General features: G+C 34.5%; 1 protein-coding gene across 7 annotated transcripts in view; it reads right to left on the bottom strand.

The window, feature by feature from the left end:
* LOC149080233 (armadillo-like helical domain-containing protein 3) overlaps window positions 1-27,502 on the bottom strand; it is a 95,156-nt gene that overhangs the window by 27,114 nt on the left and 40,540 nt on the right. For all 7 annotated transcript variants that reach the window (XM_089239310.1, XM_089239308.1, XM_089239312.1 and 4 more), the window contains exons 10-19: window positions 25,037-25,093; window positions 22,119-22,162; window positions 21,529-21,589; window positions 20,664-20,716; window positions 18,055-18,130; window positions 11,952-12,000; window positions 8,761-8,850; window positions 8,060-8,118; window positions 6,601-6,666; window positions 4,926-5,056 (exon numbers count right to left, since the gene is read on the bottom strand). In XM_089239310.1, the coding sequence (XP_089095436.1) occupies window positions 4,926-5,056; window positions 6,601-6,666; window positions 8,060-8,118; window positions 8,761-8,850; window positions 11,952-12,000; window positions 18,055-18,130; window positions 20,664-20,716; window positions 21,529-21,589; window positions 22,119-22,162; window positions 25,037-25,093 (686 nt within the window). The remainder of the gene's footprint in view (window positions 1-4,925; window positions 5,057-6,600; window positions 6,667-8,059; window positions 8,119-8,760; window positions 8,851-11,951; window positions 12,001-18,054; window positions 18,131-20,663; window positions 20,717-21,528; window positions 21,590-22,118; window positions 22,163-25,036; window positions 25,094-27,502) is intronic.

Here is a 27,502-nt window from a genome sequence, read left to right as displayed (position 1 = left end):
CGGTAAAGTAGTAGTAGTCAAGTTTCTACATTCTTTCACTATTTTTTTTTTTATTACACACTTAGATTCAATATATAGTTTTTATGTTATCTGTTATAACATATTATATATATAATTCTTATATGATATAATCATCCTTGACAATCATAGTGATCACAGAAGCGACATATCATCTGTGTTCAGGCAAAACATTGTATGTAAAAAACTGCACTTTTTAGGAGAAAGAAACTGCAATAATAGGTGATCGATTTGAATACAAATATAAAGGCCACAACAGACAAAATGGCCATCGAGGTGGCTGAAAAAAGATGCTCATAAAAATATGGTTGTCAAATATATATCTAAACTATATCAAAAATACAGCAACCCAATAAGAGCAATAAAAAAACCAATAATTATGACAAAATATAAATATACTGCCCATAAAAGTTGTGGATGTCTCATCTAAGCATGTGTAGCCTCTGGATTTATCCCAATATGTTTATCATATTTTTTTTTAAACATGTCAATCGTGTTAGAATTTGCGACTAATGGTAAGCTATTCCACTTATTCACAACCCTATTAGAAAAAAACTCCCTGTGACACCACAACCTAGAATTATCCTTTACCAATCGATACTGGTGTCCCCTTGTCAAAGTATTTCATTGATAATGTATAACTCATGGTCCATTTTATCCATGCTGTTGAAAATTTTAAACACTTTGATCATATCTCATCTGATACCCGGGCTCTACCAATGTAAACATTTTCAAAAAATTGAATCTCTCTTCATAGCTCAAGCCCAGTGTGCCACAGAGAGCACACATGGCTTTTCTCTGCACCTCCTCGACCAAGTCAATGTCCCTCTGTAAGAATGGTCTTTAAAACTTAATGGCATACTCCAATCCAGGACTAAATAAGCTCCAAAAAGTGGAAGGATCACTTTGGGAGAAAGCGAAGAAACCTCTTTGAGAATGAAACCGAGCATTCTGTATGCTGTTTTAACTACTGCTTAACAATTTTCAGAAAACCTAAGCTGCTCGTCAATGAGGATTCCCAAATCGGTGATCCTAGTTGTATCTAGAAAAATAATACCATTAAACTCGTAAGTGAAACGTGGGTTGTTTGAACCAAACTGAGCAACTATGCAATTATCAACATTAAGGGTCATGTTCCATTCATTAGCTCATGCTAAAATCATATTCAAGTTCCTCTGGAGCATATCCCTATCGCTTTGATTCCCCACTACCCCCCCCCCCACCATAAGCTTCATGCCATCTGCACATTTGCTAACAATCCCGTCAATATTCTGATCGAGTTTATCAATAAAAAGTGAAAAAAGTATGGGCCCAAGGACACTTCCTTGAGAAATTCCAATGTTCACACCTGTCCAATCAGAAAATTCCCTGTTCACCACAATCCGTTGTGACCTATCACTCAACCATGATTCAATCCAATTCAACAAGTTGCCCCCAATCCCAATCTCATGTAAACGCTTCAAGAGTTTACCCTGTTGGTCCCAATAGAATGCCTTCTAGAAATCAAGATAAACATCATCTATGTTTTTGCCTTTTCCCAAAGCCTTAGTCACGTGATCATAGAAGCAGAGGAAGTTGGTTACCTAAGACTTCATCTTCCTGAACCCAAATTTGTTTTCCAACAATATGTTATTCTTGTTTATCCACTTCACCCCAATTGACTTTTGATAATAATTTCCATGCTGCTATCATATTCAAGTTTTTCTGGAGCATTTCTCTATTGCCTTGATTCCCAACTACCCCCATAAGTGTCACGTCATCTATGAATTCGCTCACAATCCCATCGATACCCTGATAAGCTTACTGATAAAAAGTAATAGTCATATGATCATAAAAGCAAAGGAGGTTGGATACATGTGACTTTCCCTTCCTGAACTCATGTTGGTTTTCCATTATTTTTATCACATTATTTTCATCAATCCCCTTCACCAATCACCTTTTGACGAGTTTCCAAAATTTTCGAGAGGGGAGGGGTTCGTTAAACTTACTGGATGATAATTTGACACGGTTTACCTACTACCCCTTTCAAATATAGGAAGAACATTAGCAAACTTCCAATACCCTCAGCAACACTACTTCTGTAAATCTATGCAACTGGCGATAACAGTTCATTACCACATTTCCTAAAGACCCTAAGAAAAATATCATCTGGTCCTGTTTTGCTTGCACATACATAGTTTAGGAGTTTTATGACTTCCACATCTTCCACTCGAATTTCGTTGAGAACTTTGTCACCCCATGTCACACTGGTACTTTGAATATCACCTTCACTATCACACTCACATGAAAAAGTCATTGAAAGCACTACACATGCCTACATTGCTCTCTACCCTAGACCCTCCTATCGTGATTGGACCAACTGTCCACTTGCATCCATTACTGACATACCTGAAAAATGATTTTGGGTCAGAGCCAATGTTAACTGCCAACTTTGATCCAACTTCCTTTTTACTATCCCTTATCACTTTCTTCACCGCCCTTCTTTTCTTTTTCAGTTTTGCATGAACACTGACGATATAATTAGGATTCTTTATAAACTTAGTGACAAAAATTATTATACCATATTGTTAAGAAATTTAAGTCAATAGACATTATTTATCATTAATTATACTTTTTGATTGTAAACAATGTAAATAGCCTTCACTCTATGTGAAACCAATAATTAGGACAGAACTACACATTTTCCTGTAAATCCCACCAAGTTTGCCGACAACATCTGTGTTTTGCTTATGTTATAACATTATCAAAACAGAATTGAAGGTTGTTGAAGATACAGGATCTCATGAGAATATTTGACATTTGTGTCAAACTTTCTTTTCCTTTATGCATAAAACATGCACCAAACATGTGTGAGAGCATGTTGTAACTCTAGCAAGAGAGAGAGAAACCAACTTATGTCCTCTGTGATTTTTAAAGAGCGGAATCGCTGCTTGAGAATCAGTGTAAAGAGTTATTCTGTAAATAAATCTGAGATGTCCTGCATTAAATTATTTTGTGTCTTTACACATTTTGTAATATAAACACCACACACATTGAAGTTTAAATTAAAAACTACAAGGTGTCTACAAATAATTAACCCATTTCTGACTGATGTTGCATTTGCACAATTTTTTTTCAATTAATTTTCATGCAAATTTTTGTATGAAATTAACATTTTTGGAAATTAAAGGGTATAATGAGTGTCATAGTATTTTTAAAAATTTGTTTACAAAGACATTTAATTTTTTATAACTTTTCAAAAAAAAATTTTGAAATTTTATCCTGATTTTTGATCTGGAAATGACCATGAACAGAAATAATTTTTTTTAAAATAGAAAAAAATGGTTTTTCTTAAATTTCTTTTGTCACATAATAAATGAGATTGCCCAAAATCATAACTGCCAATTACTTTAATTAAATAACTTTTGAATAAAGTTAATTAATTTATATATTAATTGGAAGTTTACATTAATTACAAAAAAAAACATGTTAATGTCTATATATAATTTTTTTAAAACTTCTCAAATATGTTATATAAGTAACTAGTTATCATTTTTAAAAAAATTATGCAATTTGGCCAATTGGGGGAGTGGTCAAAAATGGGTTTTAAAGCATTTTCACAATTTTTTGGTAGTGTCAGATAAGAGATGCTCTGATTGACTTTGATGCTACAAGGTAAGTATCTCTCAAAGTTTAATTTGTTTTTTGCTTGTGGCAGAAAAGTGAATGCCTTATAGTCAGTAAAATGGCATCAAACAATAAAAAACGTGTTTGCTTCTTTTTTTAACAGACTATTACAACAATTGTAAAACTGAACATGCTGGAAAATTAGCTCACACTGCAAATGGAGACCAGCGGACAGCATTTCATTCACCAATAAGATAATTCTCCCACTATTTCCATAGCACTTTTTGTGATTCTTGAATGAAATATTTTTAAAAGCAATGAATAAGCCCTGTTGGAAATAATAATCACCAAATCACCAGAATGATTCAATTCTTCTGCAATTCCTTTCAGCAACATTAATAAGCACATGATGCATAATGTGTGGGAGGAACATTGTTGCAGGGTTGATATTTGTCAAATAAATCACTTGAGGGGCACATACTGAGCATATGTAGGTAACGGTCATTCTGGTTTTCTTTTCTTTCTTGCCTGCATTGACCCGTTGATAGTGCATTTTATTTTTATTTATTATTTTTTTATTTTATTTTTTACTCATCTAATGTTCGTCTGCATGGTATGATAATATGGACAGATATTATACCGGTTTTCTTTCTTGCCTGCATTGACCCGTTGATAGTGTATTTTATTTTTATTTATTATTTTTTTATTTTATTTTTTACTCATCTAATGTTCGTCTGCATGGTATGATAATATGGACAGATATTTTATGTACAATATGGTGAATCTTCACTGAGCTGTAAATATTCTGTGCACATCAAAGCATTTTCAGCCACAGGAAGCATTCACACATACAGCTTAGATGGAGTATTGCCTATAGCAGAGGTTCTCAACCGGTGCTCCACAGAGCCCTTGGGGTTCCTTATGCACTCTCCAGGTGCTCCGCGACCGCTCAAGGAAGATTTAAAAAAAAACAGAAAAAATTAAAAAAAATAATTATAAATATTTTTAAATAGTAAAAATAAATCAGTAACTTTGATGAGTAATTAAGAAATGGGTCTTGCAGGGCTCCGTCATAGAATTTTTTACTAAAAAGGGCTCCGCGAGTCAAAAAAGGTTGAGAACCGCTGGCCTATAGCATGCAAAAGAAAATGTGAGCTTTTCTATGCATTTATAAAATTTTGGAATCGCGTTACAAATAATCCTACAAAAAATCTTGAAACTGCTAAAATTATTTGTCTGTATTTTTCACCCTGTATTTTTATATGTTAAAACATTTGAAATTACAAAAAAATAATTCTTACTAATACAACTCAAAGGGTAAAGATTTTGTCATGTGACTTAGCACAAACTCCACCATCAAATCCAACAAAGAACATGCCAGTGGCCTCGAAGGTCCATCAATATCAGAAATAGCTCTTCTATGTCTCATTGGCTATTAAAAAAATACAAAATATATATATATATCTTTCGCAAAACTAATATATATATATATATATATATATATATATATATATATATATATATATATATATATATATATATATATATATATATATATATATATATATATATATATATATATATATATATCTTTCGCAAAACTAATATTCTAAGTTCACATTAATAATGGCATACTACATTCAAAGGAAAATAGTACATAAATATTAATTTCTTTAAATACTATAAACCAGTAATTTCCAACCACCAGATCCAAGTCACACCAATGATACAAGGTTATAAGTTTCCCAATGTCACATATCCTATGAATATTTTGGAGTTATATGCAGTACCAGCCACTAATAAAATCACTGGTTTATAAAATCAGCCACTTTAAGAAACCAAATTCCAAAAAACGAAATCAAATCAATATCAATCACATGAGGAAATTTCCATTTTATTAAATCAACACTGCCACTTTTAAAATAAAAAACATTTCTGAAATGAATTTCATCTACTAAGAAACTGGGTGAAACTTGTAACGAAATTTAACTTTGTGAATTATTTTGTTTTATTTCTGGCATCAGGACTTACAAAAAATTACTTGAATGAAATTATTATATAAAAATTACAAATTTCAAAATTTTTTCACTGTATCTCTCGCCCTCCTCAGCTCTCACAATTTTATAAACATACATAATTTTGGAGGCATGCTGCACTTACTATGATGAGGCCCCTAGGCTAGTTTTTGTTTTTGAAAATACAATCTCTGAAAAACTGACCATGAAAGCACAAAAAATAGAAGTGACAAAAGAAACTGGAAACTCAGAAAAGTGGGTGTCTAATTCTAAATCAAGCCCACACAAACAATTTCAATTTATGGACAATTTACTATTGCAAGTATGTCAATTATTTTAATAGGTTATCCTGTCATAATTGTGAGCAGAATATGCATCATGGCAGAACTATTAGCAAATTCATTGGGCTGGTTTTATAAGAATCACCCTTTAGCTAATAATATTAATCCTGTTAAAAAGTATGATTATTGCCTTAGTTGCAATACAAAAAATAGTTCCTGTTTAGTTTATATTTTCAACTGTCATTCCTAACCACATAAGATCAAATACCATGAGTTAGATATGGTGATAAGTTACGTGATTTATTGCAACAAGAACGCCAGAATTTTGCTCCAGAATGCCAGATTAAGTACACAGTTTGAATGATTTGCCAAGATACTACATTCAAGCGCATACAATCAAGAATTTCTCTTGATCTTTTAAAGAGAGATCAACTACTTTTAGTATAATATACAGGGTGCATAGCTAACAGCATGCACCACAAATTACTGGTAAACCGTTGATTTTAGAGGCATACTTGCAGTTAGAATATGCAATATGAATGACTTATCTGAAGTCAACACATTATTTTGATACTTTTTCTAATTGGAAGTATGCCTCTAGGATCAACGATTTGCCAGTAATTTGTGGTGTGTGCTGTTAGCTGTGCACCCTATTTAGTCATACATGAATACAAGCATACCATCTTGTGCACATGAACCTTGAAGACCAAGTTAACATCATGCATAATGGAATTTGCATACTGATCCTGGAAATAACACAATAAATTAGTTCTTATTAGAAGCATCAAAATGACAAAACTTTTATTCCACTGTTCTACAAATTAATTTATAGTTGTAGAACCAAATGCACTGGTGCCCAAAACTTGAGGAGAAACTCTATCCATCAGATTATAGCCCCAAAAAACTACTACCAAAAGCTTGAGATGATTTGCATAATGATAGCTGGTTGGTAAAAAGATATGTATCCAAATTTTTGAAAAGTGATGCTGGAAATCACACAAGGTTTAGCAGTTTCTTCCAAACAAAAGAAACTACAGTCTGTTCATGGATGCAAATTCTTTGCAAACATATAAATGAAATAATAAAAAAAAAATTATTATACAAAACTAATATTTGATGTTAATAAATTAAGATAGTTTATACATAATATAATTATGTCTTGTTTTTTTAGCTCTTTCACTTTATACATTAATTTTGGGCAATTTTTGTGTCCAGGGGTTTCTTCCATTTCTTTTGTTTTTCCCAGTTTCTTCCAGAAGAAAAACAACCCTGCCAACTGAAAACTTTATTTGCTATATCACACCTTCTTCTTCACCAATGGTTACGAAGACCATGATCAAGAACCTACCATCCTTACTAGTAAAAAGGGTTGTATTTTTGCCAGGGACAGTGGCCAAAAGTGAAACAAACCAGGCAAAAATTGGTGAAAATTATTCTTTTTACTCAAGACATACCAAGCTTAGATTTTCAATTAAGAAAAATTCTTTTCAATATAAAAATTTAAAAAACATGTGAAACTCATAAAATTACATGGTATAAAAATGAATATTCAGCAACCAAAAATATGAAAACATATACAAATAAAATATGCATCATCCAGATTTGTTATAAAAAATTCATAAGTAAAAGACTTTATGGTTATTATCTCTGTTTTGAGACAGTGTAACAGGTGAAGTGCCCAAGTGGTGTGGTGGAAAGATGCTTGTCTACCACCGTGAAAATTGCTGTCATGGTCCTGGGTTTGAACCTGAGAGAGGATATAGATATTTTCCCTAACAAACTTGAGGCAACCACCGATTTTAAGGTTTTAGAATATGCAAATTCATTTATTTTCAGTTATTAAGCTTTGCAATCTAATATGTAGAATCACATAAGTCAGCCTGCAAGTAGCCTTCAGGTTTTTTTTCCTTTTAACTTTAACCTTTTATACATTTCTTGCAGATCAGACACTTTCTTGTCATTTTTACTATTTCTCATTGCCCCTTCCCACCAAAAAGCATAAACAAAATATTTTACTGCAGTTCTGCAAATATTTAAGTTTTGAAAAATCTTTAAAATGCCATATTTTTATGACGTTATAAAAAGACATCAGTTATAGAATAAGATTGATAAGTGAAATGAAGGCTAATTTCCACTAACTTCAGAGATGCACATTAAAATGATGAAACACAACTTGCATGTATTCATATTAGCTTCCACTAAAAAGGAAAAGAAGGGGAATCAATTAATATTTAAAATACACTGGAACGATAAACTATTACTGTGAAAAACCTGTATAACAACACTCAAGGGACTGGAGAAACATATTGTGATAGAGAATTTATTGTTATAGATGAAATATATCAACACTATTAAAAGTGCATATAGACAAGAGAGTAATACCACTACATTGGGTATCATTATATAGGATTTTCACTGTATTTGCACATACTGATTAGTGAATTAGAACGTTTGATTCAATATTTTTCTAAACTTTTGTTTCAATGCCCTGTTTTTTATGATTAAACCTCCTATTTTATACCTAAAGGCACATAAACAGAATTATTTCCACTTCTATTGATCCATTCCAGCTTCTCCTTTAGGGAGATATTGACTAACCACTTTGAAAAACACTGCTTTAGGTGAATACCAGAAGAAATGCCCTGTCTATTATGCTCATAAATAATAAAAACATTAAGAATACAACTTTTTGGGAAAAAATATATATATTTAGTAGACCACAACTTAATTACAGAAAATCATGGTTATAAATAAGAATTAACTAATTAAAAAACTGAGCTAAAATTATATAATATATATATATATATAAACTTTCTTATAATTAAAAAAATCATACTCACTTCTGGTATTCTGCATCACAATGGAACAAAACTCCAAAAATGTTACTAATAGATTTGAGGGTGGAATATGGTCAATGTTGGAACTGTTTGCTGAAAATATACATTTATCAATGAAAAAAAATTGAAAATAAATTTGAAAAATACTAACTACAGTCAAACTTTGATATCTCTTGACATAACAGGAAATACACATTATTTGATAGGGAGAAAAAGGATCCAGAGCATTGAAAGTTTCAACTTTCTTTTGTTTTTGGATATTATACAAGCACATTTAATTTACAATAGACTCCTTCATTTATCATGTCATAAAATTATGATTTCTGAATATTCAGAATTTCAGTGTACCCACAGCTTTGTAAACTGAAAGGATTTCTATGAGGAAAAGAGTATTGCCCTGAATTTGCCCTATTGAAATAGCATTGATTGTAATAACATATAAAGTATAATGGAAACATATACTTTATATGTTATTACAACCCTCTCCATTATAACATATAAAGTATAACATGTAAGTAAGTCATAACATAAGTAACATAGCATGTAAGTAAGTCATAATGTAAGTAACATAGCATGTAAGTAAGTCATAACATAAGTAACATAGCATGTAAGTCACATGTATAACATGTACAAATACAAATACAACGCCACAACAGGCAAATTGCCCAACGAGGTGGCTGATTTAAGAACATCATGGATCCCCGAGCCATTTTTTGGAGGCCCTACCTACTACTGCTACACCACACATGCACCCCCCCCTGCGGAACCCCCAACGAATCGGTACATGCGGGAATGTGCGTGTACGTGTAGTGAAACCTAACGTGAAGTTTTTTTTGTTTCTCTGTAATGCTTGTTATGTGTAGTGCTGCCATCTACCACCAGTTTTTCTAACTATGAGTGAAGTGTTATGATTGAATGATTTATCATTGTAGGACTGTTGCTCTCTGTGGCGAGACTTTTTAACGGGGAGATCGGCTTGCATTTGCGCCTTGCAGTTTGGAACCACAGAAAACCAACTTCAGCCGACCACCACTGTGGGGTTTGAACCCGGATCCTCACATCACGAGTCCGTCACTATAACCACTCGACCACCACAGCGGCTATGAAGTATACATGAAGTATATAACATATAAAACATTTCCCTTTCTGTATTTAAATTTTTTTAACAAAAATATTTTTTCTGTATAAATTTTTTCTAACTAGAGTGACAATTTCTCACCCGCCCCCCCCCAAGACGATCAAAAATTTATTTGTGATTGTCTTTGGGGGAAGGGCACAAGCACTCTATGCCTCCCCCCCCCCCATGTACACCTCTGATCCCAATATCTGGAAAGAGGTGGGGGCCAGAGCTTACTTGCTTTTGCAAGAGTCTGGGGAAGTAATTGAGCAAATTAACCCCTCAATGCACAAAGGCAATATCTCTCGTATCTTTGCAAATGAACACTTACACACTCTCTCTCTCCCTTCTTTCGAGATATTGGTAACCCTGTAAACAAACATTTTTTCAGTTTTTTATTTTCATTCCTTCACGTCAGCATCCTCTTTTTTCTTTTCTCCTTCGCTACAGTTTGACAAGTAAAAAAAATGTAGTATCATGTACATACTTGAGGGAAGGGGCTGGAAGAGGGAGAAACAATAGAAAACCTGCTTTTCCTCATCTTTTTGTCTTCATTTCTTGTATGTTAACAGTGATACCAGTTTTCAAGACTTATTTCTGCTAGTTCAATTGCATATTACTCAAATTTGTCACCAAAAGGGTTAAAAGTATGTAAAAGGGTTAATGCCTTTTTTGCTGCAATGCCATTTGTGTAGCACAGCTGTCATTTTTAGCAAGTAGGTTTTCATGATAGCTCAGATTTAACAAGGAACTAAAAAAGAAAACTTAAAAATAAATACAAAAAAAGAAGAGAAAGGAAAAGTAAATGCCAGGAGAACCACGAAATTGTTTTCTACCACTCTCATAATAAGGAAGCAATGCATTCCAGAATGGCTTGAGACGAAATTCTCACCTGTGTAAGACATCTTTTCTCATCTCCTACAGTGTATAAGTCACACCAGAAACACATCTGAAAACCCTAATATTTGTATACACCATGTGTAATATTGTGAAAGATAAATATTACAGACAGGATGATAAAAGGTTCAAAAACTAAATGTCATTGAAGCTCTTACCTGGGCTTACATTACTCCCACTTCTTAACATAATATGCTGGTTACATATTTATATTTAATTGTCTGTGTTCTCAGCTAGATGAAATGCATCGAAAATTACAGTTTGTTCTGCATATTATTCCATATAATGCATTAATTCATACCTTGAATTTCACAAATGAAACATTTTTCCAAATGTTTCTGTCAATTATTATTTTTTTCTTACCCTGGATGATGCACCCTGTTCCCATAAGCGGATATAAACTCCTTGTATGGGAGGGGGGACAAATCACAGAGGATGTGTATAGTAAATGGGGGGAGGGGAGGGAAGTGTCCACCTCCTGCCTATGCCAATAACACAATTTTTTCACTGAATGGGGGGGGGGAGGGTGATCACCCTCATTGCCCTTTCCCTGTAGCCACGTTTGCCTATCCCCCTAGAGCCACTTTTGAATGCACTCGACTGGGGATTAATGTCAATCACATGGTTCAACAATAACGTATCACTCCTTTGCGGTTGTCACTAAACAGAAACATGCAACCCTTTGTCTAAAAGGGAGAGATAATCATGGAAAATAAAAATAAGAAACTAGTGACCAATCAGAACAAAAAAAAAACAAATTCAGTCCTTGCTTAACTTTCAATTAGTGCCATCTCAACTGCATGTTTTATAACTATATAAAATTAGTACAAGCTCTCACCACCTTTCTGTTTCAATTTGATGTTGATAGATAAAATATGCACTGTACTGGTATATATAATATGTGTATCATTTGACATGGCGTTGTTGGATAATTATTACACTTACTTTGATAATTATTATACACTTATTTTGATAATTATTATACATTTGTTTTAATAATTATTATATACCCCAATGGAAGACATTTTAATCAATTACCAAATTTTAAAACTTGTTAAAAAGTTATACAAACATCAGTGCAACTGCACATTATAATGGTTGAAAATGCTCAGGAAAATATATTTGCACATTATTGAAACAGAAAACATAATTTAAAAAATATATATATTTTATAACTTACAGATGTTTTCAACAGTTTCAACAGAGCTTCCAATTGCATCAGTTTGGCACTAGTAAAAAAATAATAATCATAAAATCTACTGCATTGGATGTACAAAAAAAGAAAATTTTCTAACAAATATATCACAGAGATTCTCAAATTTTTATGTTTGCTGCACTACCACCTCAAGCCAATTTGGCAGCACCTCAAACTGACATCATACATTGATTATGAATCACGGCCCTGTTCCCAATTGCAATATAATTTTACCCCTGAAATATTCTGTGTCACCCCCTGGCTAATCAGAAGGTGCATTCTTTAGGAAGCACCAAACTGCTGATATATGATAAAAATTTATTTAAAGTTCCAAGTCCAGTAGACAGTTCCAAGTCCAGATTTTGCAAAAAAGTACTGTGAATCCTCTCATGAGAATCCATTGCATTATTCATTTTTTCAACTTTTCACTGTTAAATCCCATTTCGTTCACAGAGAACATCATCAGAAAGAAAAGACTGATATTCCCAAGAATCTAATCTCTAAAGCAACTTTAAAATGTGCATTTACCAATCTTTAGCGAGATTCGGACGTTGCTTGTTGCGAGTTGAGTTTTATGGATTTCAAGCACAAAAACACTCTGTTGCTTGAAAAATTGAAGTTACACAGTCATTTGAAAGTCAAAAATGAAATCCAGAATACTGAAGATAGTTGAAAAACCTTTTAAATAATATAAACTTCTGTGCACACATAATCAATGATAGGTTTCCACACTTGAAGGGAGCCCATCTGAAAACCCTGGATTCCAGTTCCAGGACAGCCTGACTAGCCCATGGCTGGATTACAGAGAGTCTACTGTACACTAGAGTATGAATAGATACTTGTAAACAGATATTATACAAGATATACAGAAGACTGGATGTTGTGAAGATATTTATTATTTTAGATGTTAATTTTTTAAGGAAGGAAAAAACTCATCTCTGCCTCTACCGGGAGTCGAACTCGGGTCCCTCGATTGCCGGACGAGTGCTCTGACCACTAAGCTACAGAGGAGATAGAGATTTTCCTTCGCTAGAGCGTATATATGTGGAACGTAACAAGTGGAGAGCGACATTCATGTCAAGCAGATATTAGTTTAAACAAGTGGTTCCCTAACTTTCTTAGTCACTGAGCACTCTTTTGGTGAAAAGTTCATCACAGAGCACTGACGTTAATATCGGCAGTCATGCTCGACCTGCGTGCAACTAAGATTTGTTTTCAATCTATCCTATGACCATGTGTCCCAATTTCAGAAAAAAAGAGTCATATTTTTGGAAAATGAAAGTAATTTTTTTTATTAGTCAAATTCGTAATCTCCTGAACTGATCTTTTTTGTGCTAATTTTTATTTGATCATAGTTATTCTACCAACCGATAGAATGACAGATAATTCTACCTGTCCTTTTTCCAAGAGTTGCTTCATATCTGAGGGTTTCCGCAGATATGAAGTCCTTCCATTTGCCTACATGGAAGGACGTGTACAAGTTGACAGAAGTTTTGGGATGATCCTTTGAAGACCAGACACACCAAATCAAATCACTGGGATGATCCGGAGACCAAGGATAGGGCCATTTACCTAGTGCTGCTCAAAGGTTAATCTGAAACTAATAGAATGGGCCATTGTTTTTTTCACACCATTGTCTGTTCCCGACCTACCTGAAGTGGTTCAAACACCTCCTACAACCACCTCCCAAGAAATGTTGCCATAGTGTGGAGATGCAGAAGATTTTACTGGCAACGATGATGACTCACACTTTCTCCCACAGTCACTGGTTACCCTGAAGTGCCACAGAAGGGCATGGGATAGAGAGTGACGAAATTATTTAACACGTATTGTTCTTGAACTTACATGGGCATTTTTAAACTTCTGCATCCATAGACTATTCATAGTCATATTTTTCTGTAGCCTCATGCATTTATCATACACCACCCCTATACTACTTTGTTTTTCTGTGTGTTTGCACTGTGTTTTGATATTTCATTTAATGTGACCTCATGTGTTTGCTTTGCACTATCCACTGTACGGCTTTGCACTTTAGCTGACTACCATTGTTGCAAACAAATTTTGAACCTGGATCCTCACAATGAGATGCACGATGCCTACATGGTTCAATTACTAATTACTATCTGGAACTGAGTTTTTGTGCGAGTGGCAAGTGTATGGTGAGAGTAGATTAAACGAGTGGAAAAACCACAGAGTCACACAGTTAGAATTGGGTGATAGGTACCGAAGACTACTCAGCTGGATTGCATGTTGTTATCGAGGTCAGATATTTAAATCAGATTATCACCCAGCTGAATGAAGAATACAGTGGAATAGTCTGCATATTGACCATGCAACGCATACTTCACCGTATGAAATTCAGGAGCCACAAACTCATAAGGATACTTTTTCTGAAAGCAAGTCATCACACTAAACGTTTTTCAGAGCTAGAGTAATGCGCTCATAATAGGAATTTCTAGGAGGTATAAGCTAGAAAACACAGTGAATGGATGTAATTAGGAGCAAATAGCATTGGATGACTAGTTCCATTTCCAACAATACTAGGCGGTTGTTTCCAACAATACTAGGCGGTTGCATGGCTGAAAATATGATGGAGCCTGCATGAAACTATGATCCAACATGCCATATTGAAACCTTACTAGTTCATCATGATTCGCTGATGGCCAGATGCAGAGCCGCAGAGCAATCTTAAGGCTCTGCATCAGGCCATCATTGAATCATGGTGAACTAGTAAGGTTTCAATATGGCATGTTGGATCATAGTTCATACACATGGGCGGAACCAGGAAAGAAATAACTCTGGAAATTTTTTGCCCACTTGTTGAATAAATGCAGAATTTAGTCCAAAAACAAAATCTCTGATGTTTGCTCCAATACATTTTTATCATATAAAAACATTTGCTTTCATTGATTCAAAGAGAAGGTAGCTCCCAACTTTAACCTAGTATAAATGTCAATTTTTGAAATACTTGGAAAAATGATTTATTTTCCAATTTCTTTGCTGAGAACCCAGAAATCTCTCATTGGCAGAACACAATTTAGGAACCCCAGGTTTAAATTATTGGAAAGTATTCAATAAAATAACCATGCACAAATGAAAAAAAACAGATTTGAATAAACATTTGCCAAGATTCATTCCACCTTCATTTGATTTTTTATCTTCGAGATGCAAGGTTATTAATTCTATGTTAGATATGTAAACTACAGCATTTCCCTGAATTTTAATTGACACAGAAAGAAATTTTTTTAGTACCCATCATTTTTGAAAAGAACCAATTATTGAAATAGACTACTTTCAAAAATATTTTATTTGCTGTTATCCCTTTGTGATTATCAATATTTTCAGGAACTTTGCATTGTGCTGAAACTGGTGAATACAGTAGAGCCTGTCTACCTGAAAACTGATGGGAGTGAAGAAAAATTTCCAGAATGTTTTTGAGAAATAGTTTCTTTTCCATGTGAAAAAGAAATATGAGCAAAATAGCAAAAATTTGATTAAGAAAACTAAAACTGGGGCTGTATCACAAAAATTTCTTTCAGGGGGGAAGACCAAAGTCATAGAAAAATAGACTTAACCATGTTTTTTTTTTTTTAAATAACGAAATCCTCACATATTTCCTGAGATCTGTAAGATCTGTTTAGGGAATTTGTTAGTGTTAGCAGACATCCATAACTCCATACCTGAACCAGGATTCAACCCCAGACCTGTTCAGTCAGAGGCTAGCTCCCTAACCACTGGACTGCATCAGTTTATATCAGTTCCTATATTAGTTTATTTCATATATACAGTCTCGCTCACTTAATAGCAAACACAGATATGTTATAAATTTTCCCATGTAACAAAGTTTTTTCATATCTTGTGAATTTTGTATTGATTATCTATACTGTTTTGGTTGATTATAACAAAGGCTGATTTCGGCAAAGTACGCCAATAACAAATTTTCAACCAGTTTTCAAAGAAGAATTTCTTTGCAATCTTATCTAAATCTTCTATCAGCAAAATTATCTTTCGACAATGTGTAGATACAACTAATAATGCCCTTTATTTCCCTGACATTTCAGTAACACACACACCCATTTTTGAGTACTGTAAATCCTCTCACAAAAAAGTACTGTGAATTGTCTCAAGAAAGTATTTTGAATCGTCTCAAGAAAGTATTTTGGATCCTCTCAAGAAAGTATTTTGGATCCTCTCAAGAAAGTATTTTGGATCCTCTCAAGAAAGTATTTTGGATCCTCTCAAGAAAGTATTTTGGATCCTCTCAAAAAAGTACTGTGAATTCTCTCATGAGAATCCATTGCATTCTTCACTTTTTTTTTTTACTTTTCTCTGTTAAATCCCATTCGGTTCACAGAAAACATTATCAGAAAGAAAAGACTGAAATTCCCAAGAATCTAATCTGTAAAGCAGCGTTAATGCGGATTTACCAATCTTTAGCTAGATTCGGATGTTGTTTGTTGTGAGTTAATTTTTATGGATTTCAAGCACAAAAACGCTGTCCATTGCTTAAAAAATTGAAGCTACACAGTCGTTTGAAAGCCAAAAATGAAAAAAACTGAGGTATTAAAGCCATCTAGCATTAACTAATTCATTAATTTAATTTCTATTTATTTTAAGAATGCTCGGATTATTGAAAAATGCACATTGTGAATTTAAATTATGTCTCATTCTGCTCAAGCATATAACTTTACAAACCAGTACGGATATAATGAAGTTTGCGTATGAAGAACAGTTTTGCTATTTATTTTTTCCGACTTTGTTATAAGGAGAGTTTAACTGTATGTATATTCTCCCCCCCCCCCTCCATTATGTAAGGATTTTTCATTCTTTCTATCACTTTTCTCCATGATATAATTTAATATCTGAAAATTTTGGAACCTCCTATTTTTTTTCATTGGAAGTATCTTCTCATTTCTCAACCGCTTTCCAATATTTCTCTTGTTGAAACAAATGAGCAGTATTTACTCATGAGCATGAAATGGCTAAAGGTGATGGGTGGCTGTGAATTCTTTTTTATGTGGAAAAAGATGTCCTCTCTACTTGTTAATACAAGATATTCAGAAAACTGGTTGTTGCGCAGATATGGTGACTAGAAAATTTCACATTTGCCTCCACTGGGACTCGAACCGATCTGTGTATAACAACCAGTTTCCTGCAATTTTTTTTTTCTTACTCCAAATCTTGACTTCTGTGTTCAACCACTTTCAATATTAACTCCAAATGGTTTGTATTCCTTGAAGTTTATCAGTTTCAGCAACAATATTCATCACCATGATGGGTGGTAGTTCTATATATCACCAATTTTTTTTTTCTTTTCAGTTTCCTTAAATACCTCTAGAAGAAAGCAAGGTTTATGCCAAGGAGAAAGAATCTCCTTCTACCATATTGTCTATTGTTATGGGATCAATGGAACTTGTTTAGACAAGTAATCTTGTACTTGCAAGTATTATGTAAAGAATAATCGAACTTGAATAGTTTCTTTTCCTGTGTGCTTCTGCAGTCGTGGATTCTACTTATGATGAATCCTTGCACGGAGAAATAAAAATGTATTTCATTGAAAGATGCAAGAAAATGAACAATGGCAGTGTTAATAAGATTCATCTGAATAACCATCATTTGACCTTCAAGATTGAGAGGTTTTCAAAGAAAGTGCTTTGAGACAGGGAGGTGACAATTGATTGGATTATCAAAAATGCAGTGTTTTTCCCCCCTTCTTCAAAAAATGGAGTTTCTAAAAACCTCCTCGTTTCAATGTAATATTCTTCCATGTAGATTAAATAAGCTACATTATGAATTTCACATCTATTACAGATGTAAAAGTAGAACGAGAAGAAAATAATAAATATAAATATAAGTATAATAATAAATGATAATTATTTAAATTATTTAGTACATCATTTTAATTCTAATTAAAGGTACAAAAATATAAAAAATACTGTTTTTCAAACAATTAGTTAGTACAGAACAAATAATCTAACCTGTTACTTAGAAATACTGTCAGTGGATGAAGGATTAAAGAAAAAAAAATGGAAATAATTTTAATTAATCAATTAAGGTAAAATGAACAAAAATGCTTAAAATCACTTACATGTGTTAGGGTTATGAGAAAATTTCTGTTTAAATGAACCACTTCATAGAATGCAAGTAGTGCAGCATTGTTTGCTCTATAAAAAGTACATTAATGATTTAAGAACATAATTTGAAACATCTGAAGATTACCATCATCATTAAAAAAGGAGTTCAAAACAACTAACTTGAAAAAAAGTTCATATGAAGGTTTTTAACAGCTGGCTGATGCAAAGATATCTTTTGGAAAGAAAGAAAATTCAACTGCCCTCGCGGGGATTCAAACCCACATCCTTTCACTTTCCGGGTGAACACCCTAGACCACTAGACTACAGAGGCAACGAATATCTCAAATCTTTTCTTGGAGCTCGTGTGCACTGAACGGGACTGTACATGGAAAGTCAGACCCAACACAGGCCAAAGCTCACAATTGCTGACAATGCCACCAGATGGCAACTTATCAGAGGAGGATGTCACTCTTCGCTATCCATATGAAGGTTTTAACAGATGGCTGATGGGAAAATATCTTTTGGAAAGAGAGAATTCAACTGCCCCCATGGGGAACCAAACCCACATCCTTTCACTTTCCGGGTGAACGTCCTAGACCATTAGACTACAGAGGCAACAAATACCTCAATCTTTCCTTGGAGCTCATGTGTACTGAACGGGGCCATACATGGATGGTTAAATCCAACTCAGAACCAAAGCTCCCAATTGCTGACAATGCCACCAGATGGCGACTTATCCGAGGATGATGTCACTAACCGCTATCCATACGAAGGTTTTTAACAGCTGGCTGATACGAAGATATCTTTTGGAAAGAGAGAAAATTCAACTGCCCCCACAGGAAATCGAACCGACATCCTTTCATTTTCCGGGAGAACGCCCTAGACCACTAGACTACAGAGGCAACGAATATCCCAATCTTTCCTTGGAGCTTGTGTGCAAGAAAATTCCACTGCCCCGGGGGGGGGGCAGCCATCTGGTGGCATTGTCAGCAATTGTGAGCTTTGGCCTGAGCCAGGTTTGACCATCCATGGACGGTCCCATTCAGTGCACAAAAGAAAATGCTTTGAGACATGCTTTGATGTGAAGGCACAAACATTTCAGACACTATATGTAAATGCTTAGTATTTAATGTTGCAGAAAAAGAATATTTGAAAATACATTAAAATTGTTCAAAAGTTTCTGATAAGATACACCCACATAAAGTACAGCCAAACTCAGTTAAAACAACATTTGGGACCATAGAATTATGTTGTTATAATTGAGGTGTTGCTAAAACCAAGGATGGGAGTTTTAAAGATACTCTAGTTCAAAATATTTTAATCAATATTATCATGAAGTTTTTATTTTAGACCTTAACATAAATATTGCAGAAATAAACAAAGCTTGCATTACCCCCAAGAGATGGTCTTTGTATGTAGAAAAGCCGGACACACCTTGAAATCTGAATTGATGATAAATACAACAAGTATGAGTTTACGAGACCCTGACGTATTCCTTGAAGTGGGCTCTGAAAGGAATTCCAGAAGTTTCTTCAAATAAAAGACAAAGTTTTTAAAGAGATAATGAATGCATGGATTAAACTGACTTAAGAATCTTGAACCCTGAAGCAGAATTTATAATTGGTGATGAATACTGAAAAGTAAAGTATGCAGGGTGATTCAAAACTCAATGTACAAACTTTTAGGGGAGGTAGAAAACACAAAAACAAAACAGAATCACATAGAAATGTATGACCGGAAACTGCAACCCGATCAGCTGGAGGATAAATGAAGATGCAGAAATTACAAGCCAATAATGCGTGGGGAAAACTCTTTATTTAGCATTACTTCAAACGAGGGCAGTATTTGTGCACATTCAATTTCACAACAAGTGCTCAAAGTTCTTACCATCCACAGTTATGCACGCTTCACAATGGCTATGCATTGATAGTCAAACCCTTTAAAAAATACTCAAGATTTTGTGGACATTTGTAGCTGCGACAGAGATTCTTGCAACGAGGTCGGTGTCAGAGTAAATGGACTACTCTTGAAACCTAACGTATACACGTACTGTCCTCGTGTAAAGTACCCCTAAATAATGAGTTTTTCCCATCCATCATTGGCTTGTCATTTCTGCATCTTTGTTTATCCTCCAGCTGATCAGGTTGGGGTTTCCGGTCATACATTCCTGTGTGATTCTGTTTTGTTTTTTCTACCTCTCCTAAAAGTTTGCACATTGAGTTTTGAATCACCCTGTATATATCAATATAGATCTACAGCTTCAAGAGCTCTGACAGTCTTTCTATATTCAATAGATAGAAACTGGACAAGGACTGTCAACCATAATTTATCAAGGAAAAGTAGAATAACATTCCATCAATGCATTCAATTTAAATTCTGATAATTTCTTGGAAAATCACAACAAAAGCTAAAGTAAAAGCTCTGAAACATGGTGCCACTATATCTGAGATAACTGACATTTTTTTTTTACTTTATGAAAGCTAAGTTCATTAACACTGATTTCCATGGGACGGGGACCATTGCTCATTGATGTTATATTTACTGTGCTGTGATAACCGAGTTAGACTGTATTTAATACTGAAGTAAAACCATAGTGAGAGAGATTATGAATAAAGTGATTAACCTTATAACATCTGTTCTTGTACCAGCTTCATCTATGATGAACATACTCCCAACCTAAAAAAAAAGAGAGATTAATTCAACTGAGTACAAGTATATTTTTAAAATCACAGCCAACCAATGGAATATACTGAATAGGTGCATGCTGAATAATGGCACAGGGATATGTGAATGATGAATCACAATTGTTTAAAAACTTGAATAGTAGATTCCCCCTTCCCCCAGTAACTTGCTTCTGGCATAAGCAAAGTATCATTTTTTTCTATATCAACTGGATTTACAGCATTTTATGAAAGATGCAAAAGTGTAAATCAGACAATGACTGTTGGTGTCTATGCATATTGTACCTGATAGGTAACATCAAGGCATTTGGCTATCTCACAAGGATCCAGGTTGATCTATAACCCATGGAAATATCTTTAGAGTCAAATTAATGCTACTAATTGGTGCCAGATTATAGGAGCATTTAATTCTTGACTACCTTGACCTTTGCATTAACTATCCATTGACTCAAATTTTCTCAGAGCTTTGAGAAATTTATAATGATGATTTGGATCAATTTCTCTCAAATGTGGATTAAATTGTGTTCTTATTGTGCTCTTACTTCGTAACAGTGTACCAACATTACGGGAAAGATGAAGATTATTAACCTACAAAGGATAGTACATATAATAATATGAAAATACCAGCTCCAAGTAAATTTTGTTACTTTTTAATTGGAAAGATAAAAAATGAATGTGTTTGAATGGGACAACTCAATAGTTTAACTTGTGAATATTTTTGTTCTTAAAAAATCTCTGTTCTAGCAATGACTATAAAGACATAACAGTGACTTTTTCAAGGAGCAAATCACAAAATTTATTACTCACAAAACTTGTAAGTGATGCAAAAAATCCACTTTGAGAACCAACATCTCCTTGATAAAATTTTCTGAAATACAAAGATCTTATCATTGCTTATGAAAACATTTTCATTAGTAATATTTGCTACACACCCCCATTCAATTCAATTCCCACTATATTCATCAATAATTTTTTCCATTGACACATCAATTTTCATAAATTTTAATCTAGACTGGTGTATTATGTTAAGATATATGACTTGTATTTTATTTGCATAATTTTTTTTTGTCGAAGCATGGCCTTACACGCCCATTAACTGATCAACATTCAAACTTTTACATGAAATGTTTAATGTTATTAGGATTTTTTTTCCTTCACAGATTTAATGAGTAACTGCTAATGCAATAAAATAGATTTTTCAACTTCTTGTATCGATAAATTTTATCTGTGAGTTCTTTGAAAGCTCAAAATCCTCGACATAAATTCATCATGAAAAATAACAACTGTATTTGATACGTTTTAAAAATTGAAAAACAAAAACATTTGTACAATATAATAAGAGGCAGGCTACAACAGGAAGGCTCAGTGAAGATACACAAGTATTAAAAGAAATTTACCTGTTTGAATCAGACAAGGCAAGGGCAATAACTTGGCCAAAACCCTGTGAAGTACCAGAAAATCAATAAATAATCATCATTTTTATTATTATAAAGAAAACATAACAAGCATCAGTTTAACCCTTTAATTGGCAAGCATTGAAATATTCAGAGGAGAAATTTTCTGAGGGGTTATATTAAGCAAATGAGGTACCATGAGTGCCATTACACAACGAAAAAAATTATTGCCAATATTAGAAAAAATATGGGATGTTGCACTTCATTTGATTAGTTTAAAAACATCATTTATCATTTGCCAAATTACTTTCCTATAGTTTTTGAAGAATGCACAGCAATATGTGTCTCCTCCACATATGGTATTTCCCTTCCCCCAAAATGCATTGGTCAAAAATCATTCTTGTTTGACTCGTCCACGATGAGAAATAAAAAACGTGTACCTTTGAGCTATTCTGCTGGTAATTATAGAAACTTCATAAACAGCTCACACGCAAAAAGTTGAATGGTTAAGAATTGTTTAGAAGCATCAATGCTGAAACAAACTCAAAATATAAAATATCTTTACTTGAGAAATATAAGAAAACCATGTAGCTTGAGAGTAACGCCACCAAATAAAGAGTTAAAACATTATTTTTTAAGGATAAACAACAAAGCATTCAATAGTATCATACATTTTGTTATTTTTAAGTTAAGCCTTTAGATGTAATATTATAGGGCTGGACAAATCCCAGGCACCAGGTTGTCATGGCAACTAAATTGGGGGATTGGCCCCTAAAATTTTCTATATGTGGTACTAAATTAGAGTCGAATACAAAATTTTTGGAATTCATATCAACATATCTATCAATGTGGAAGGGGACCACTGCGTCCTGGAAACGTTTAAAGAAACGTTATTTTACAGCTGATTTTCTTTGAAAAAAAAAATTTCGCTCCTAAAAATTTTTTCTGCACCTAGATTTTTTTGCGACTTGTCAAGCCCATCAACATAAATTTTCAAGTTATGTGACAATGAAGCATATCCGATGATGATGTCACTCTCTGCTATCCATACAGAAGTTTTTAACAGCTGGCTGATGCGAAGATATATTTTGGAAAAAGAGAAAATTCAACTGCCCCTGTGGGGAATCGAACCCACGTCCTTTCACTTTCCGGGTTAGTTAATGCCCTAGACCACCAGTTGAATTTTCTATCTTTCCAAAATATATCTTCACATCAGCCAGCTGTTAAAAACCTTTGTATGAATAACCGAGAGAGACATTATCCTTGGATAAGTTGTCATCTGGTGGCATTGTCAGCAATTGTGAGCTTTGGCTTGAGTTAGGTCCAACCATCTATGTATGGTCCCGTTCACTGCACACGAGCTCCAAGGAAAGATTGAGATATTCATTGTCTCTATAATCTAGTGGTCTACGGAATTCACTCAGAAACTGAAAGGACGCGGGTTCAATTCTCCACAAGGGCAGTTGAATTTTCTCTTTCCAAAATATATCTTCACATCAATCAGCTGCGCTCTCTATTGTTGGCATGTTTACATACATATATTTTGGCATAACGCACTTTTTGTTTCAGCCATAACAAATGCCAAAGTCCAAAGTCCGGGCACTTCACACATTAGAGCTATACACTGAAGAGCCAAAAAAACTGGTACACCTGCCTAATACCGTGTAGGGCCCCGCGAGCACGCAGAAGTGCCGCAACACGACGTGGCATGGACTCGACTAATGTCTGAAGTAGTGCTGGAGGTAATTGACACCATGAATCCTGCAGGGCTGTCCATAAATCCGTAGGAATAAGAGGGGGTGGAGATCTCTTCTGAACAGCACGTTGCAAGGCATCCCAGATATGTTCAATAATGTTCATGTCTGGGGATTTAGATGGCCAGCGGAAGTGTTTTAAGTCAGAAGAGTGTTCCTGGAGCCACTTTGTAGCAATTCTGGACGTGTGGGGTGTCACATTGTCCTGCTGAAATTGTCCAAGTCCGTCGGAATGCACAATGGACATGAATGGGTGCAGGTGATCAGACAGGATGCTTACGTACCTGTCACCTGTCAGAGTCGTATCTAGACGTATCAGGGGTCCCATATCACGCCAACTGCATACGCCCCATACCATCACAGAGCCTCCACCAGCTTGAACAGTCCCCTGTTGACATGTAGGGTCCATGGATTCATGAGGTTGTCTCCATACCCGTACACGTCCATCAGCTCGAAGCAATTGGAACCGAGACTCGTCAGACCAGGCAACGTGTTTCCAGTCCTCAACAGTCCAATGTCGGTGTTGTCGGGCCCAGGCGAGGCGTAAAGCTTTGTGTCGTTCAGCCACACTCCGAAAGCCTATATCGATGATGTTTCGTTGAATGGTTCGCACGCTGACACTTGTTGATGGCCCAGCATTGAAATCTGCAGCAATTTGCGGAAGGGTTGCACGTCTGTCACGTTTAATGATTCTCGTCAGTCCCGTTCCCATTCTTGCATGATCTTTTTTCCGGCTGCAGCGATGTCATAGATTTAATTTTTTACCGGATTCCTGATATTCACGGTACACTCGTGAAATGGTCGTACGTGAAAATATAAATTTCATCGCTACCTCGGAGATGCTATGTTCCATCTCTCATGCGCTGACTATAACACCACGTTCAAACTCACTTAAATCGCGATAACCTGCTATTGTAGCAGCAGTAACCAATCTAACAACTATGTCAGACACTTGTTGTGTTACATAGCCGTTGCCGACCGCAGTGCCGTACTCTGATTAGTTCCCTATCTCTTTATTTGCATACGCATGCCTGTATCAGTTTTTTTGGCTCTTCGGTTTATATAATGTATATATTTAAAATATCTTTTCCTCCTTCAATTTTTTCAATTCAAACAATGTGAAATTATTAATCTTACATGATCTTAAGATGCAATGAGGGAACTTACATTTAGTGCCATTTCGCTATCTACAATAGATAGCTTCACAATATATGGATTAGCAGCCTGAAAAAAAGTAAAAGAATGAAATTGTGTAACTTGGTGAACCTTTAATATTCAGGGTGCATAAGATGTGATTGCATTTTTAGAAATTTATATACTCAGATTTCAGTATAATATAACAAACTATGTAAAAGTCACTTCATAATTAATGTGCATAAAATGAGTAAGTTCAATTTGACAAGTGATTATATGATGATCTACATCTGCATAAAAAATAAACTTTTCTTTTTGTGGTAAAAAAATTAGCTGAATTGTTTTCAAGTCTGAAATTTGATTACAAGCAGTGTAATTGTCAGTAATGAAAAGATGGCTTTTTCATTTTTTCCAGAAAATGCCAAATGTTGGATTGACAGTTTCCGTAATTTTTTTTTTGCTTCGTGGTATACTAGCAGTGAGATTATATGCAACTGCTTATTTGCAGATACTATATCTACAAATAAATCTATATGCCCTAGAGAGTTGGAGCCCCTAGACCAGGAACTTTCACAGGCTCTTCTGCAGTGAATGTTTAGTGTACAAAAAATAAAAATGAGATTTGTCCAAGGCTACTCAGCTGGAGCCTTGTCAGCCTATCCTATATGTGGGGCCTATTTCAAAAGTGGTTAAATCTGTATGGGGGTACTTTCATTTACACATGCGTACTTGTGGGTAAAAGAATGGAATTATTACACACACACATAATGTAAGGTTCAGCAAAGGATAGCATTATTTAATTATTAGAAGGAAGAGTATTATTATTAGAAGGAAGAGTATTATTATTAGAAGGAAGAGTATTATTATTAGAAGGAAGAGTATTATTATTAGAAGGAAGAGTATTATTATTGAAGGTATGACTATTTATATTATTCAAACTTTTCTACAGGATGTCCCATAAATAGAGGTACAAACTTTAAGGTGAAGTAGAGAAAATCGAAAGGATTGAGAATTGCATAGAAACCCATGACTAGAAATGTCATCTTTCATCACTAGATAATGCGTTCATGACACCAGTGGAGGAGAAATATATAACTTTTTCTCATTTTTCTGCTCTCTTTCTGTTCATACAGTGGAACTTCCATTAATGAGCTTAATTCACTCCACTAATGTGCTCGTTATCCGAATCGCTAGTTATATTGAATCAAACTTCCCCATAAGAAATAATGGAAACTCAGTTAATTCGTTCCACTATTATTCATTTCCATAAAAATGGCTAATGTAATAATACAATAATATAATAATGCCATAAACAAATATACAATACAATAATGTTAAAAAATTAACTTACTCTAAACCAGTGTTTCTCAACCGCTGGGCCCTGACATCATACATACCAGGCCGCGAGTGATTAGCTGTTTCCTTTTTTCCTCACTCATTTTCTGTTGGTCGTGTGTTTGACTGAGTTTTCAACTCACAAAAATGAATGAAACTGGGCCGCGGGTTTGCAAAGGTTGAGAACCGCTGCTCTAAATGACGAGAGAGAGGAGAACTATCATTTAGGACAACTTACAGACTCATTGTTGTCTGTAAACTGTTTTTTGTATCACTTTGAAAAAGAACCCCTATCCAATGACATTTGCATTTTGACTCCTCTTCAAAATTTCTTGGAAATAGGAAATTACATTGTCGTTGGACAGCTTCATTGCTTGCTTTGCTATAACTTTATTTGGGTGGTTCTTTTCTACAAAATTTTACACAGATTCCCACATTCTATACAGCTCTCTAATCTCATTTGAAGAGAGGGATTTTCACTTCTCTCTTCTTCAGAGGAGATACTGTCATAAACTCTTGCTGTTGCGTGCAAAGGATATTTATCAGTTCATTTACGGTCAACTCTTAACCATGTTCCCCTACTAGTTCTTAAATGTCATTCTCATTCACCTACAGTCTTATAGTCTTCCCCAGGGACATAATCCCTCTAACAAATGTTGGCTTCTGTTCATGAGCTAGCTCAGTGATTCCCAGGGGGGGGGTTATAGAAGCTACGGGTATAACATAAAGTACTATGGGATTGCTTGAGTTAGAGGAGGGACTGATGAGAGAAAAAAAATTCTGAAGAAAGGAGCAATGGAACAAAACGTTTGGGAAACTACAAGCTAGTCTCTCAAAGTTACATTCAATAATGTAATCAGCCCACAGTTTTCTTCAAGTAGAATTCAAAAAACTTCAAGCTCACATACGAGTGGTTACAATGCTACATCTGGTTTTGTATCATAAACAGTTATACTCGCATGTGTGTTCATTTTTCGAGTGAGGCACGCTGATCAGACTGTAGGAGAGAATATTACCCACAATTACACAGTGTCTTGTGAGGAAAAAAGCAAAAAATCATCAGCTCAGTTGTGATAATGTGGAAGTAAATAAACAAAGGGCAACATTTTTGGTTGTAATGCTTACAGACAAATTGCCCTTATTGCTCATTAACTGAGTTAAATT

This window comes from Pholcus phalangioides, unplaced genomic scaffold, assembly GCF_987345545.1.
Source record: "Pholcus phalangioides strain wild (caught in Gottingen) unplaced genomic scaffold, Ppha-v1.0 ptg000011l_1, whole genome shotgun sequence".
Taxonomy (NCBI): Eukaryota; Metazoa; Arthropoda; class Arachnida; order Araneae; family Pholcidae; genus Pholcus; species Pholcus phalangioides.
Note: the sequence above shows the minus strand (reverse complement) of the source record. Positions and strands in the feature narration are given on the sequence as shown.